At 37.3% G+C, this 14,273-nt stretch overlaps 1 protein-coding gene across 10 annotated transcripts in view; it reads right to left on the minus strand.

Moving 5' to 3' along the window:
• Epha5 (EPH receptor A5) overlaps positions 1 to 13,887 on the minus strand; it is a 314,017-nt gene extending 300,130 nt beyond the window's left edge. For all 10 annotated transcript variants that reach the window (XM_051170231.1, XM_051170230.1, XM_051170228.1 and 7 more), the window contains exon 1: positions 13,386 to 13,887. In XM_051170231.1, the coding sequence (XP_051026188.1) occupies positions 13,386 to 13,572 (187 nt within the window). In that variant the 5' untranslated portion in view covers positions 13,573 to 13,887. The remainder of the gene's footprint in view (positions 1 to 13,385) is intronic.
• Between the last annotated feature and the right edge of the window lie 386 nt (positions 13,888 to 14,273).

Here is a 14,273-nt window from a genome sequence, read left to right on the forward strand (position 1 = left end):
GATAATGGTTTCTCTACACTGATGCATCAAATAAATACAAGAACCAAAACTCTCAGCATTGTTCGAATTAAATTGTTTTGGTTGGAAATTTATAAGGTCTTTGTTTGTATTGAAATCCAACTTCATGGAATTATTTCCCTGATTAGCTTTTATTTTTTTACATTCCTATTCTGAGTAAATATCACAAAGACATAAACAAGTGAAAACACAACTTCAAGTGACAGGCCACATCCGGAACGGAAATGAGAACACAAGCTTGGGCAGTCTGTTTGAACAGACCTAACATAAAAGTCTACCAATAACTTCAATCCAAAGTTTACCTTACCTACAAGATGCACAGGTATAAAGATAGAGCAGAGATTGAGGGAAGAGCCAAACAATGACTTGCACAACTTGAGACCCACCCCATGGGAGAGGGCCAACCCCTGACATAATTAATCATACTCTGCTGTGCTTTCTGACAGGAGATGACCATAATTGTCTTCTAAGAGGCTCCACCCAACAGCAGATTGAAACAGATGATGAGAGGCAACAGCCAAACATTAGGCAGAGCTCAGGGAGTTTGTGTAAGAGTTGAGAGAAGGATAGTGGGACCTGGACCAGAAAAGGACTCCACATGAAGACCATCAGGGTCAACTAATGAATGACCATTGGGGATCATATGAACCACAAAACAAAGAGCATACACCAACTGGACCTAGGTCTCATACACATATAGGGGCAGCTTGGTCTTCAACAGGCTTCCTAGCAATTAGAGTGGGGGCTGTCTCTGACATGGACTCTGTTGTCTGTTTCTGTATCACTTGCACCTAGTTGAGCTTTCTTGTTCGGCCTCAGTGGCAGAGGATGTACTTAGTCTTGATGAGATTTGACATGTCTGGGCTAGTTGGATGGGTTGCATGCAGGGCTCCCCTTTTCTGAGGAGAAGGGAAGGGGGCAACACGGAAGAGGGTGGGAGGGTGAGACTGAAAGGAGAGGAAAGGCTGCAATGTGGATGCAGAGAAAATAATAAATACATTTTAAAAAATCTAGCAATACGCAGAGTCGGGGTGGGGTGTGACTGACTGTATTTGAAGAAATCAGGTCACTGAGGAGAAGGTACCTCACTCTCCTTTCGTATGTTAGCATTGGGAAAATGACAGGAGGTATGCTCTTGAAGCAAATCAGTGACTACACTGCTCTCATAATTACAGTTTAATTTTTAATCTAAGGCTACCGGAGCTTCTTTTGGAAATCTTTACCCAGGTAGTAAATAAGGGCTCTTTAAACTACTGAAATGCGGTCATTTACCTTTCTTCTGGTATCCCCATTTTAAACAAATTACACAATTCTCACTCACTGGTGCACTGGTAAATGTGTCAGCCCAAAGATTTTGAAAATGAAATATTGAATGCTATCATACTGTAACCCATAAAATTTTATAAACTGCTTTAAAGACATGAACTCAATCTATACAATTCTAAGCTGTGTTGTAATAACATTCCCATTTTACAGACAAGAAGGAGATGCAGAGAAGCTACCTAGACTGCCAAAGGTTCACAGCTCCATAAGTCTTAATCAAGATCTAGAGCCTCTGCACTTTCTCCTGCATAGCACATCTATGAATTTGGGGACAAATTCATCATTTTGGGGACAAAAAGTGTTAGGTTTAAATATTATCTAGCATTTTAAATTAAATATATTATCTTATTTCAGATCCTTCTGCAATAGCGATTAATTCGTCTAATCTAGCCTACCGATAATAGTATTTAATGAGATTCATAGTCAAAAATACTTTCATAATATAACTTTCAAAATTGTTATAAAATATTATATTTTAATCTACACATAGAATAGGAGGAAGAACATTATAATTGTTTTGCACTAGAGACAAGAATTGTCTACACTTTCCATGGAATTTGCATGGAATATTTATTATGAGGCATGCTGCCTGAAAAGAGAAATGTGTGAGTAGTTAAATAAAACTTCCAAAGGTCCTTTGTATTCCTCGTAGAGCAATGAGCAATGTTCGACAATAGATAGCACTGTTTAGAGAAGAGATTGTTAATGAGATTATTGGCAGTAAAATATAGATTTAAGATCCAGTATGAGCTTGGCATAAAGGTTGAATATTTTTATATTCTAAAATACCAGACAGAAATTGATAAGGCAGAGAACATATGTGTTCAGATAGAAAGAAAGATATAGGAAGAGAGCTCAGTGTATGCTAGTGGAATCCGGACAATGAAGAAAGCAGTGTGTAAGTCGAAAATATGCAAACATTGATTAAGTATATTAATGATAACATGATTATCAATAACTAGTGAGTGTGGGAAAGACAGCCTCCAGAATTCCACATATTATCATACTAGGCACTTTGGATGTACTTATCATTGTCTATAAAAGAATATTGTCCTTGGATGACAAAGTAAGGATGACAATAACACTTGATGGCAAAATTTCCTCTTTCACAAAGGGTTAATAAGAACATAACTGACAGCAAAGTGCTTGAGTTTGAGTGAAAGCCTTATCACTTTCACACAAATACACTAAGACAAGGTATTCAACTATATATTAACTCACTTTGTTACCAAATAAAATGGTGATAATGAGGATTCCTTGAGCTCATTTAGAGGGAAACAAACACATATGTAAATAACAAAGACATGATAAATCAAAAGTGAATGACAGATAGAAATCTAGAATAAAACATACACATCCATGAGTATGGCTATCTCCCATAGGGTGGGTCTCAAGCTGCCCAAGTCAATGTTCGGCCCTTTCCTCACACTCTGCTCTATCTTTATCCCTGTGTGCCTTGAAGGTAGGGTAAATTTTGGGTTGAAGTTATTGCTAGATGTTTATCCTAGGTCTGTACAAACAGACTGCACAATCTTGAATTCCCATTTTTTGTTCCTGATGTGGCCTGTCACTTGAAATTGTATTTTCATTTTGTTTATGTCTTTGTTATATTTATTCAGAATAGAAATATAAAAAAAAAATAAAGGCTAATGGCCTCCTATGTGCAAAAGAGCAGCTTTCTGGTATTTATATTAAGGCCTTTCTGGAAATATAAAACATGCTTATATTTCTAAGAAATGTGTTTAATATGCATGTGACTAAAAAGTTAAGTGTTCTGGGAAATGAAAACTCTATTTAAAACTGGAATCAGGGGTGTCAGAGATCTCTGTATCAAGAATCTTTAAGCATTTCCCCTGCTGTCTAGTTCCAGTATTCGGAAGCAGTTAATTTGATCTCAGTACTGTATATGAAGTTAATAAGTACATTTTTATGTTTTACACATGCCTACTTTAATGTAAAATCTACAGCAAAATAGGGCATATGTAAGGATTATCCTAAAACCATAATGTGATGACAAAACATTCAAAATACTCTTGTTATATCTTGTGGCTGATAAGAAGAATCTATGCTCTGTGGAAATTCAAAGTAAGACACATCACTTATAGATCATGATACTTGTATTTGTCTTTTTCTTTATTTCCTAGTCAAACCCCAAATTTGCCATTAGATAAAGAAATCTAGCAGAGAATTCGGACATATGTGGTTCATTATTATTTCCTACAGCTCTATGGGATATTTTATCAATTCCTTATGTTAGATTTTTTTTTTTTCAGCCCAGGATCTTTTTCATCTACAAAGTTAAGGAAGATGGTGATCTGTGGCTGAAAAATAATGTCACAAACACCCTATATCTCATGTTGTGTGAAAAAGATTAACTAATATCTGTTATTTAGCTGTATGACAGTCGCAGTTCTACTCAGCAGCATAGGTACGTTCTTATTTCAATTCATAGCAACTGTATGAATAGCCCATAACATTTCCATTTTTTGGTGTGTGTATGCATAGATCCTGAAGGGGCTAATTCATGCCATCTCATGACACATGGCAGAGCTGAAATGCCATGGTCTCTACAGCTTACAAGTCCTCAATCTTATTGATCATGCAAGACATGCCATAGTTGGTAAGCTGATTAAAATTGGGGAATAAGGGGAGAAGGGGAGGGAGGGAAGAATGGGAGGACACAAGGGATGGGATAACCATTGAGATGTAACAAGAATAAATTAATAATAAAAAATTAAGAATAAATAAAAAATAAATACCATTCATATTCAAAAAAATTAAACACATGTTCAACGACAATGACTACATCTATGTAAATGAGGCACTATCAAAAGATTGCTATGTAGTAGATGTAAACATGTCTTTGTGTTTATCCTAAGTATGAGATGTGATACAGACTTGTGTGAGGGTGTGCTGTTTGTCTGCTAGAAAGGGACTGCTGCATGTGGGGGCATGGTCTTTTTCAGTTGAAAACACCGTGTATGGACTACAGGAGAGTATCAATCACTTCTGAACCACTTCACATGGCTTGGCTGTTCATTTCTAGACTTTGAGATGCTCCTAAAGAGAAATACTCCTGAAAACGCTTTGAGGTCCCTGCTGTTGCCATTGTGATAGCTTTTGTTGAATTTTTGGTTTGCTGTTTAGTGGGTCTCCTGAAGGTGAAGACTGGACTTTCTCCCAAGGAACTGAGTCTAAAAAGGGTCTACTTCTCCTGTTCCTATTAACATTCTTTCTCTCCTATTTGAGCATGTGGTTGGAAAAAAGGTAGAGGCATTAAAGAACCACAAAATAAAGTAGATTTTAAAAAGATCAAAGCCTACATTGTTAAGATCCACATTTCTACTAAATCTGGAAAACAATGATAATCCTTGTATTATTTTTTTATGGAAGTTCTCTCAGACAATATTAAATTTTATCCTGACTCAGTGTAGCACACAAATATATGGCCTATTGAGAACATTTAATCAGCATCACTCTTGAGTTTCCTGTGTCCTCTCAGGACCTTCCTTTATATAGCGTTCTACCAATTAAGAAGTTGCTTTACTAAAAATTTCCTACTAGTTAATGTGAAATATGCAAAATTCATTATAACAAACCTATTATAGACAAATGATCTGAACCACAACAAACTAAAATAAGTTGCCAAAAAATAAGTAGTAAGTAATAGAGAGTAGCATCAATAAAATTGTTTAGTTTCAAAATACAAAGCTATATTCGTTTCTGCTCTCCTTGTCACTTCATAGCACCTGTGAAGTGCACCTATGCTTACTCGGTTCCTCAGGCTTTGATCAATACCAACGAACAACATCTACAATCTTAGAAAAGTTACGTAGTTTTCTTCCTCATCTCCTCTTGAGGAAAATCAAAGATATGGTGGTTTGAAACTAGATATCATTAAAGTCTTTGACCAGGGCAGTTCTTCAGCAATCCTTACTGCAGAAGGATTGCTGCTGTTCATCTTAGAATCAGAGTGACACATTTGTACACTGTCTTCCCAGAAGCCTTTCTATTAAAAAAAAAAAAAAAAGGGTCTCTTGTTATCTTAAACAGCACTGAGAAGAACCTTTGCCACCTCTGTAGCCATTACTGAAGAGAAGGTCTCTGGATGAAAGCTAAACTTGGCTCAAATGGCAAGCTCCTGCTGGGGACTGCAGGGCCTGAACTAGTGCCAGCTGGATTTACCTGCTGAGCTAGTCTTTCCACAGAAAAGACATTAGCACATTTTGACATTGTCCTGCCAAGGCAAAGTAAGTGAGTTACCCTTTTAGAAAGCCAAGGCTGACAGAGCTGTCTTAAAACTTCTATTTCTGGGTTATTGATTAAGTAAACAGTAGAAAATTGAGTTTGGTGTAATCCTTTATTTAGTTAGAAGATTCTTCATTTTAATTAAGAAAGACGTCTCATCTTTTTTACACATATTTTTAAATTGTGACATCTTTTGGGGGGAAAGAGCACAGCAGGCATGGGTTCCTACCCTCTCAACTGTGCTGCCTTCCTTATGGAGGAAAGGGATGAATCAAAGATTTGACAGATGAAAATAAGAGTATGACACTATTAGGATGAAAAAAGACAGCACCTATCTTTGAGAGGAAGAACAGCCTGTATTTTCTTCAAGTCATCCAATACTTAGCCTGAAACGTGTTAGCAAGTAGGCACATTTTCTCACAAAGCATATGCAAAGCCTTCAGGTCTTGAGTCTTTGAAGAATTTTTTTTTCCAGAATCATTTACTGAGCGCTATGGCCCAGTTTATTCAGAACTGAAGACAAACTTCAGTGATGGGGAAGATGGCCTGGGCAATAATCCAGCAAGTGAAATATAATAAGAAGGATGAAGAACACTTAAATCCCATTTGCTTGATCTGTGGTGTGTCTAATGCCACAAGTGTTTGGCATGATATAACTAAACAATTGATCTCATAAGGAAATAGAAGAACTATAAAACTCTAAATGGATGAAGTAATAAGAACTAAAGAGTTCTTTTTTCTCAGAGCCATGAAGAGTCAAATATAAAATTAAAATATGCGTGTATGTATGAATGGCATATTCTTTTAAAAGAAGATTTAAAAAGATCCTAAGAGTTTTATTATTGAGTTTTTATTATACCAAATTTAAATTGTTCACCATGTTCCTTTCAGTCTCGCTAAAAAACCTTTCCATGAATCCTTGGCACATTCACTCACATAGTAGCAAAGTTATTATTCAATTTTAAATGAATGCATAAAGATTAAAACCATGAATAGTCACTGAGAGCTACAAAAGGAGGAAGGCATGACCTAGATATAACCCCATTAAACAAAGGATTGTATGTTCTCCCATTGTATAGGAAGTAATTCAAATGATATTAATAAAGTAGCTCATAAGGTGGTAAGAGACTAAAGGCTGTGCACCCTATAGGAGAAGAAGAGCTACAGCGAAGTTTAATTATGCTCAGACCCTGCTAGGTTTTATTTAAATGGAACACAACTAATTGGTACCCTAAAGAAAAAATTCACACACTTACAGGTTTTTATATTTTCATGTACTGTCTCACATGATTCTTTATGGTTTCTGGAAATCACTAAACATAGAAACCATTTAAAATGTCCAAAATAATATAATATCAGTTAATAAATGTGACCACCTGAGATCAAAAAATTTACAAACTTAAAATATGTATCTTACTACATTAAAGTTTTATGACTATAAAATCTGCAATTCTTATTAGGAATAATAGATTAAAAATTGAGCTTTGAGAAAAATAACATCAATACAATATAAATTACTAGACATTTGACTAGGTTCAATTCAAATTGTCATATATATTAAAACTCCTTTTATTTTTTGTGTATTTGTTTTTGCACTAGCAATAGCAGAAAATACCAGGTAATAGTATTTTCGATGACAGTGAAATACATTAAATAAATATTTGAAATTATTTGCCATGAAGTCAATAAAAATAATTTTTAAACATTCAATTTTATATTTTTATTACATATTAACTTCAATTATATTCATATCTTTGTCTAATATAGTATAAAATAGAGTTGAATAAATCAATTGTATATATGAAACTTTTGCCATAAAAAATTTATAAATGCTCATGCTTGAGATTTAAAACCTGAAAGGAATAGGAGTATTTTTTTAATTTTAAGAAAATTCATACTATTTATAACATGATTTAATATATCTATTTCACTGCACCATATATAACACTGGTGATCTTACTATCATTGTCTAAAATATTCACTACATAAGTAAATAGAGGAATTATCAAATGTGAGATGACCCAATATACATTTAAATGTCTTATACATTGTCTTGTCCAAGACTTTAAAATCTACTTTATTGACTCTTTGACTGCCCAACTGTCTGAAAAAGAAGAAACTTATTTTCTTGTTTTAATAGTCTTATCAAGTAGATATTAAAAAACATAAACATGTAAAACAAAGGGACACTTTCCTAAAACTTACGATTTGAAGTCTTTGGAACTTTAAAACAAAATTTCTAAAAATTTATATCCTGTATTAAACATTTTCCATGAAATCAATGATTCGAGTGAGATTTTCATAATGAACTTCAGATTTCAAAAAGCTGTAAAATAATATGGTGCCTAAAACAGTTTCTTCCAACAACAGAGCCAAATAACCAGGCCCCAGAGAGGCTTGCTGATATTGAAACATTCCCCAAGTACCATTCATGGATGGAATGGAGACCCCCTACAAAGACATAGCCAAAGAGCAGCTCAGGCTTCATGTGTGTCCACTAGCAAGGGGATCAGGGTCTTGGGGCTTTTTCGGACATGGACTATCCCAGGGCAGGACTGCCTTGTCTGGTCACAAGGGAAGAGAAAGCTCTCAGTCCTGATGCAAATTGATGAGCTAGAGTGGATTGGAAGTGGAGTTCTCCTTTTCTGAGGACTAGGGGAGGGGGGAGGAGAGAGTGGAGAGTCAGGGGACTTGCAGGGGGGTGGGGGGAGGAGAACTAGAAGGTGAGGAGGTATGGGGCTATGACCAGGATGTAAAGTAAATAAATAACACCAAATTTTTTTTCTTTCAGTAGGAAAGTTATGCAATGCTTTATAATTTATTTTTGATTGCACCAGGAAATCTTTTCTTTAGTTTTTGCATGTGTAATGTGTCTCATTGAGAAAGTACATTTTCTTAGTTATTTTAAGTATTAATATTATTCGACTGTATATAACAATTATTAACCATTTTTGTCTGTATTTACAAATTCTTTAGGGCTTTTTTCCCCCAAACTTAACTTCATATAAACCATGTATGCACATGTGTGTTACACTTAATTTTGAGACTCAAATAGAATATATAATGTTTTAATACTAAGAATTTTTCAAGTTACTTGTGTGTAAGGATACAAGAGACTGTGGTACCTATACTATTGATTACACTGATTTTCATAAACAATGTAGAATGTATTCACCTTATCAAGCATGCCAGTATGAGCATTTCCATCCCTACTAAAGTGTATGCACTGTATGTTATAACAGCAAAAATCTTTGAGTTGCTTAGGTCTCAATTTTTATAGTTAGGTCTCATGCATGTTTATATTTATAGTTACTCTTTATAATAAAAATAAAAATAATTCACTTTTGTGATTAATAAGAAAAATTTGATATTCATACTTCAATTAATTCTGATACTTTACAAAAATTTTTATAGAAGTATTATATAATATTTAAAACTATCATACTATTCAGATAATTAAATACCTCAGCTGACTAAAAATCATTCTGTTTGCTAAGAAATAAAATATAATAATTTAAATGAAAATGATGGCTTTTTAAGGACGTAAGAAATACTTTTTAAGAATAAAATTTGACCCATAAAAGAAAATTTAACTACACTCAATTAATAAATTATGTACCTTTATGCTCTATATTTACAGGAAAATCTAGAATGGTTTCCTCAAATGAAAGAGAAATTAATTAGCCATTCCAGCAAATTTCTTAAGATGCACACCAAACAGAAGATAATCAAATGATAAAGTCAACCAGGCAACATAATAGCTGGAAATAACAAAACCCTGTCATGTTAATATCAGTGGCAATATTGAATCAAATGCTTTGGGAATGTTTGTCTACAAATAGCTAAGCCTCTTGGGGTGGATATTTCTGTACTATTGTCATATACTCTGAATGCTTATAATTCATAAAGTATTGTGAGCATATAAATATGGCAAATGGTGCATTTCTAAGTGTTAAAATGAGAGCCCTTGGGCTCAGTGATAAGAGTTCATATACAGCCTTTGCAATGACCTGGTTTATACTCAACCAGAAAGACAATCAACCAAACAGACAGACAAATAAACAAAAATATAGGCCCTTTTAAAATTAATGCTAAAAATATTTTATGAATGTTAAAACAAAAAAAAAATAATCACTATATTGCAAGCCTGGGAATTGTTACCTCCCCCCCCACCCCTTTATTTCTGTTTTACATAAGGAAATGAAATCATCTTACCTGTCACCCTGATGCCAAGAAAGAGCTTAAAATGTCAAAATTCCCACCCCCAACCTTCATGGTTTATTAAGCAAAAAGCCAAAACTCTCCATGGTCCCTTCTGGTTCCAACAATCTATGACTCAAAGGGATGTAATGGCTCTCTGTTCTTGCTCAGTAGTGTCCTGGTGAGGGGATGATTTTACTGTCCTTTTCTGTGAGGTCCTGCCGGTTAATCTAAAAGGAAATGAATTACAGCAGGAAGACAGGGCTACAAAATGAAGCTATTTAGTTTTACAAGTCTATTGTGTCCTTAGATATGTTTTATGGGCCTGGTCCTATTATAAGCCAAGAAAAAAAGATCCTTAAACAAACTTTCCTTTCAGTCTCTTTCCAGTGAAAATATTTACAATTTTATGATTATCTTTAAAGTCATTTTAGGCAACTTCTTCCATTCTGTTTCTTTTCTGTGAACCTTCTATCCCACTTTCTCAAACATAAAAAAAAAAAAAAATTCAGAGACAAGAAACTGGACTTTTCAAATACAAACTGCTGACAACTGTCAGCACTTTACTGGGGCATTACTGACTGTAGCTTCAATGAATTAAGCTTGATTCACTGCGGGTGAATCATTTTGAATGCAGGGCTGTTCAGCAGTAATTGGCCAAGAATCCCTGCTGAGAAAAGCACTTGTCAAATAATGCTTGTTTACAAATATATCTCCAGACAGCAAAAAGTAGCAGTTACTGAATAAGTTCAGGGCCACCTCCAAAAATTCAAAATGGTTGGCACAGCCTCTTTACTTATTAAATTTCTTAAAATTGCTCACTTGTTGATGCATTCACTAATGCTGTCCTCCTGTGTCAGTCTGAAATTAAAGGCTTCTGCTAAAAGGTTTTTAATTATTTTTAATAAAATTTTGTCCATCTTAATGCACATTAAGTGTTTCTTCCAAGTGTGGTTTATACTTATATATTAAAAAGGTATAAATATTGATTTATAATTTGTTTAGAATGCAGTTATCAATGAAAGATAAATTTCAGAAATAATTGGGACAACCAGTACAAATGATAATTCACATTTATTTCTTCTTGTCTTATATTTCATCGAATAACCATCTCATGTATCATGTATATTCTATATGCGAACAGTGTATATCACTAAGCATTTGTGTAAGTTGCAGACAGCAACTTTACGAATTTTATAAATGTTATAAATCAATTCATTAATAAGTTTAGCATGTCAATTGAATATTTCTTCACTTGACCTTCTGAAGTTTTTGATAAGAAGGAAAAACAAGTGTACAATATGTTTCATTTTATTTATTTAATAAATAATGAAGAGTGATGTTGTGAATTTTTTAATGTATGTATCTGCTCCACCTTTAGAAGCAGTGATATAGAAAACAAAAAAGCAGAAAAGAGTACAGATTTTTACAAAACAGGAGGATCCGGGACGGGATTAAAGGTGATGCCCGGCTGGGTAGTGAAGGAATGAACTGGACAGACCACCTCAAATAGTATTAATATTAAGTCTTTAATTATATATCACAAAATGTTCCCCAAACTGCCGGCACACGCGATTATTCCTTATTTGCGTGTAACCAAATCAACTGTGTGCTTTACTTGCTAGGGAAGACTGTACAACCTGTGGGTGTAAAAGCTAATTCTTGCCCCGCTCTATTCCACACATGCAAGTTTGGCTTAGGGTATATTTGGAGTCTTGCGCTATTTTTCTATTTCCTTCCTTTTCCTTCTGCTTGTTTTTCATCCCCTTAGTCTTGGCCCTCAATCACATTGGGCACCACACTCCCGGATAATTTATTTCTTCAGTTCTCTTACAGAGACTTCCTTGAGTTCATTTCCCTTCGCCATCACATACATAGCAAGGGGCTTCTAGAAAGATGTTTGAAATTAATATATAGAGGAAAGGATGAACGATATTACCCATATATCGTTTTGCAGTTCATTCACGATAGCCCTTTGGTTGTAATAAAACAGTTAAAAGCCTCTCCCTCCTCCCTCCTGTCCTTCCCTCTTCCTCCCTTCCCTAAAGACCTCCTCCACAGCATTGCCCTTTCACAGCCTTTGACTTCTAATCTAGTGGTCTTAATGTAAGACTTTAATAAAAGGTCCAAGTCTAAACCAAACAAACAAGTAAACAAAAAAACACGACTCAAAAAAAAAAAACTTTACAGAAAAAAACAAACAAAAACCACAACGTGTTTGGCTTAAGAATGTCTTATTAACAACAGATACCGACAGATACACATATTCCTCTGAACAGATGTTTAATAATAAACATAGTGAGAGAGTTAGTGGGGTGAGGTGTGAGTCTCCATCTGCCCTGCTTTCGCAGGGTTCCTTGGGAACTGGCAGCACTGGGGGCTACTAGCTCAGCTTCTTCTACAGCAAACTGAATCCATGCTAGTCACGAGGGCATACACCACTCTGCTGCTGCTGCTGCTACTTCATCTTTCAGGTCTAGCATCTCCAGTCCCCAAGTGCAAGGGTTTACTTAAGGTTTTATACCTCAGGGGTCTCCTCCACAGCCCAAAGCTAAAATCTCAGGCTTCTAGACAAGAGGACAGAATGTTTATGTCTCCTGGTAAAGAGAGAGAATCCGGTCTGGGATCCTGAGCATCTTTCCACATGCTCCACCCTCCCTGACCAGAGCAAGCTATGAAGTGTGAAGGAGCCACAGACCTAAAGGGGCTGAGAGGACCCTGGGCGAGGCCATATAATGGAGCAAGACTGGTTTCTCAGAGGCTGAGAACAGCAATAACACAGGTGGTGTTCTTGTCTTCTGATTTACTCTCCCAGAGAAACGTCAACAGTACAGAGCAAAGAATTGGGTATATGAAGCTTGGATACTTCAAGCCCTGGTTCCAGTGGCTAGGACAGATTTCCCTCACCAGGTAAGGATTAGCGTGATCCATGAACAACTTCCTAACATCCATACTGACTATTTCTTCCAACACCATCCCACCTTCCCGCCTTCCTCTACCTTTGCTTTAAAGTGTTAGTGAGGCCACAAATAGAGGGACATCCATCAGTTTCTCCCTTTTGCAGTCACCTCCCTCAAAAATTAGAGCTTTTGTCACCCAGCTTCTATAGCAGCTAGTTGTGCCCTAAATAACCGCTCCGGGGCAGGCACTTCCCCCAATAAAAGCATGAGCCACCCTGACATCTTCCAACACCAGCAAGAAATAATGGCTTCTAAAGCCCCCACAAATCCTATGAGCCTTTCTCAACAAGCCGGATATGTCACTTCCCCAGGTTCCCAGGACTCAACCGCACCCAACCTCCCAGCTCAGGTCTCAGATCGCTTTCCATCAGGCTTCCAACTTCCCAGCCCCCAACCAGCCTCAGTCCACAGGCAGGTTCCTCGCCTGGCAAGCACTCTGCAGCTATGTCAAACAATGAAACCAAAGATACCAGAGAGATCAGGAAACGCCAAGCAAAAGCCTACAAACATTAATTGGAGCTCAAGAGCCAGGTTTAGTCTAGGCGGCGGCGCCTGGAGCGCTGAGACCTGATGACACAAGCTCCACCTCATCCATCTACCCCAGGACGCATTGGGTCCCCACCTCCATTACCGTACCTTCGTTGCTGGGGCTGGCCAGAAGGGTCCGGAGCGCAGCACACAAGAGAAGGCATGTCCAGAGGGGGCCCTTTAGAGGAGCGGAATAGCAGCCTGCCAGAGAGGCAGGGACGCGAGGTGTGTCGTCGCAGCCACCACTGCCTTGGGTCCGTCGGCGTCCCGCACCGCGGGGCCCGGAGCCCCGCATTTTCTACTACCCTCTTCTGCTTCCAATGTCCCGCGTGGTTCGGTCTAAGGTTCAGGCTTGGTGGGAGAAACGAGAGACGCGGGACTCCTCCTCCTGGTGGGGGTCCTGTGCCTCCTGGCACTCGACCCCTTCAAATGCGGGAATCGCAGGTCCGCAGAGACCGCTGAAGTTTGCTTCTGGCTCCTGTCACCCTCCCTTTCAGTTCCAAGAGATGAATTAGGAGTTCTGGTGGCTAGTGCAGACAGTCCTGGGTGGGTTTTGTCGAGGGTCGGCAAAGAGTCCTGAGTCCAGCTCCGTTGCCTCTTATGACTTTCTCTCTCTCCCTCTCTCTCTCTCTCTCTCTCTCTCTCTCTCTCTCTCTCTCTCTCTTTTCCTTGTTCTTTCTTTTTAAGAATTGTGATTTTTTTTTTAAGTGCCAGCAAGGTTGGAGTGGTGGTGAAAAATTCTCTTTCAGTCTTCAGTGCTGACACGGACGAGATTAAAGAAGACGAGTCGTCATTTCAGGATGATGTTTCCCATAAAAAGAGAATGGGAAAAAATGCAAGCAGGGTGACTACAGATAAAGGGGAGAAGAGTAGAGCAAGTGTGGTGTAGCAAACCCCAAGGAGAGTGGAGCAAAGGCAGCTAGAGATCTAGAGAACTCGAGAGAGGCCGGCAGAGGGAAGTCAAATCGCTGCGGGCTGAGCGCTTAACAGGGGGCG

The sequence above is a fragment of the Acomys russatus genome, chromosome 28 (genome assembly GCF_903995435.1).
Source record: "Acomys russatus chromosome 28, mAcoRus1.1, whole genome shotgun sequence".
Lineage (NCBI taxonomy): Eukaryota > Metazoa > Chordata > Mammalia > Rodentia > Muridae > Acomys > Acomys russatus.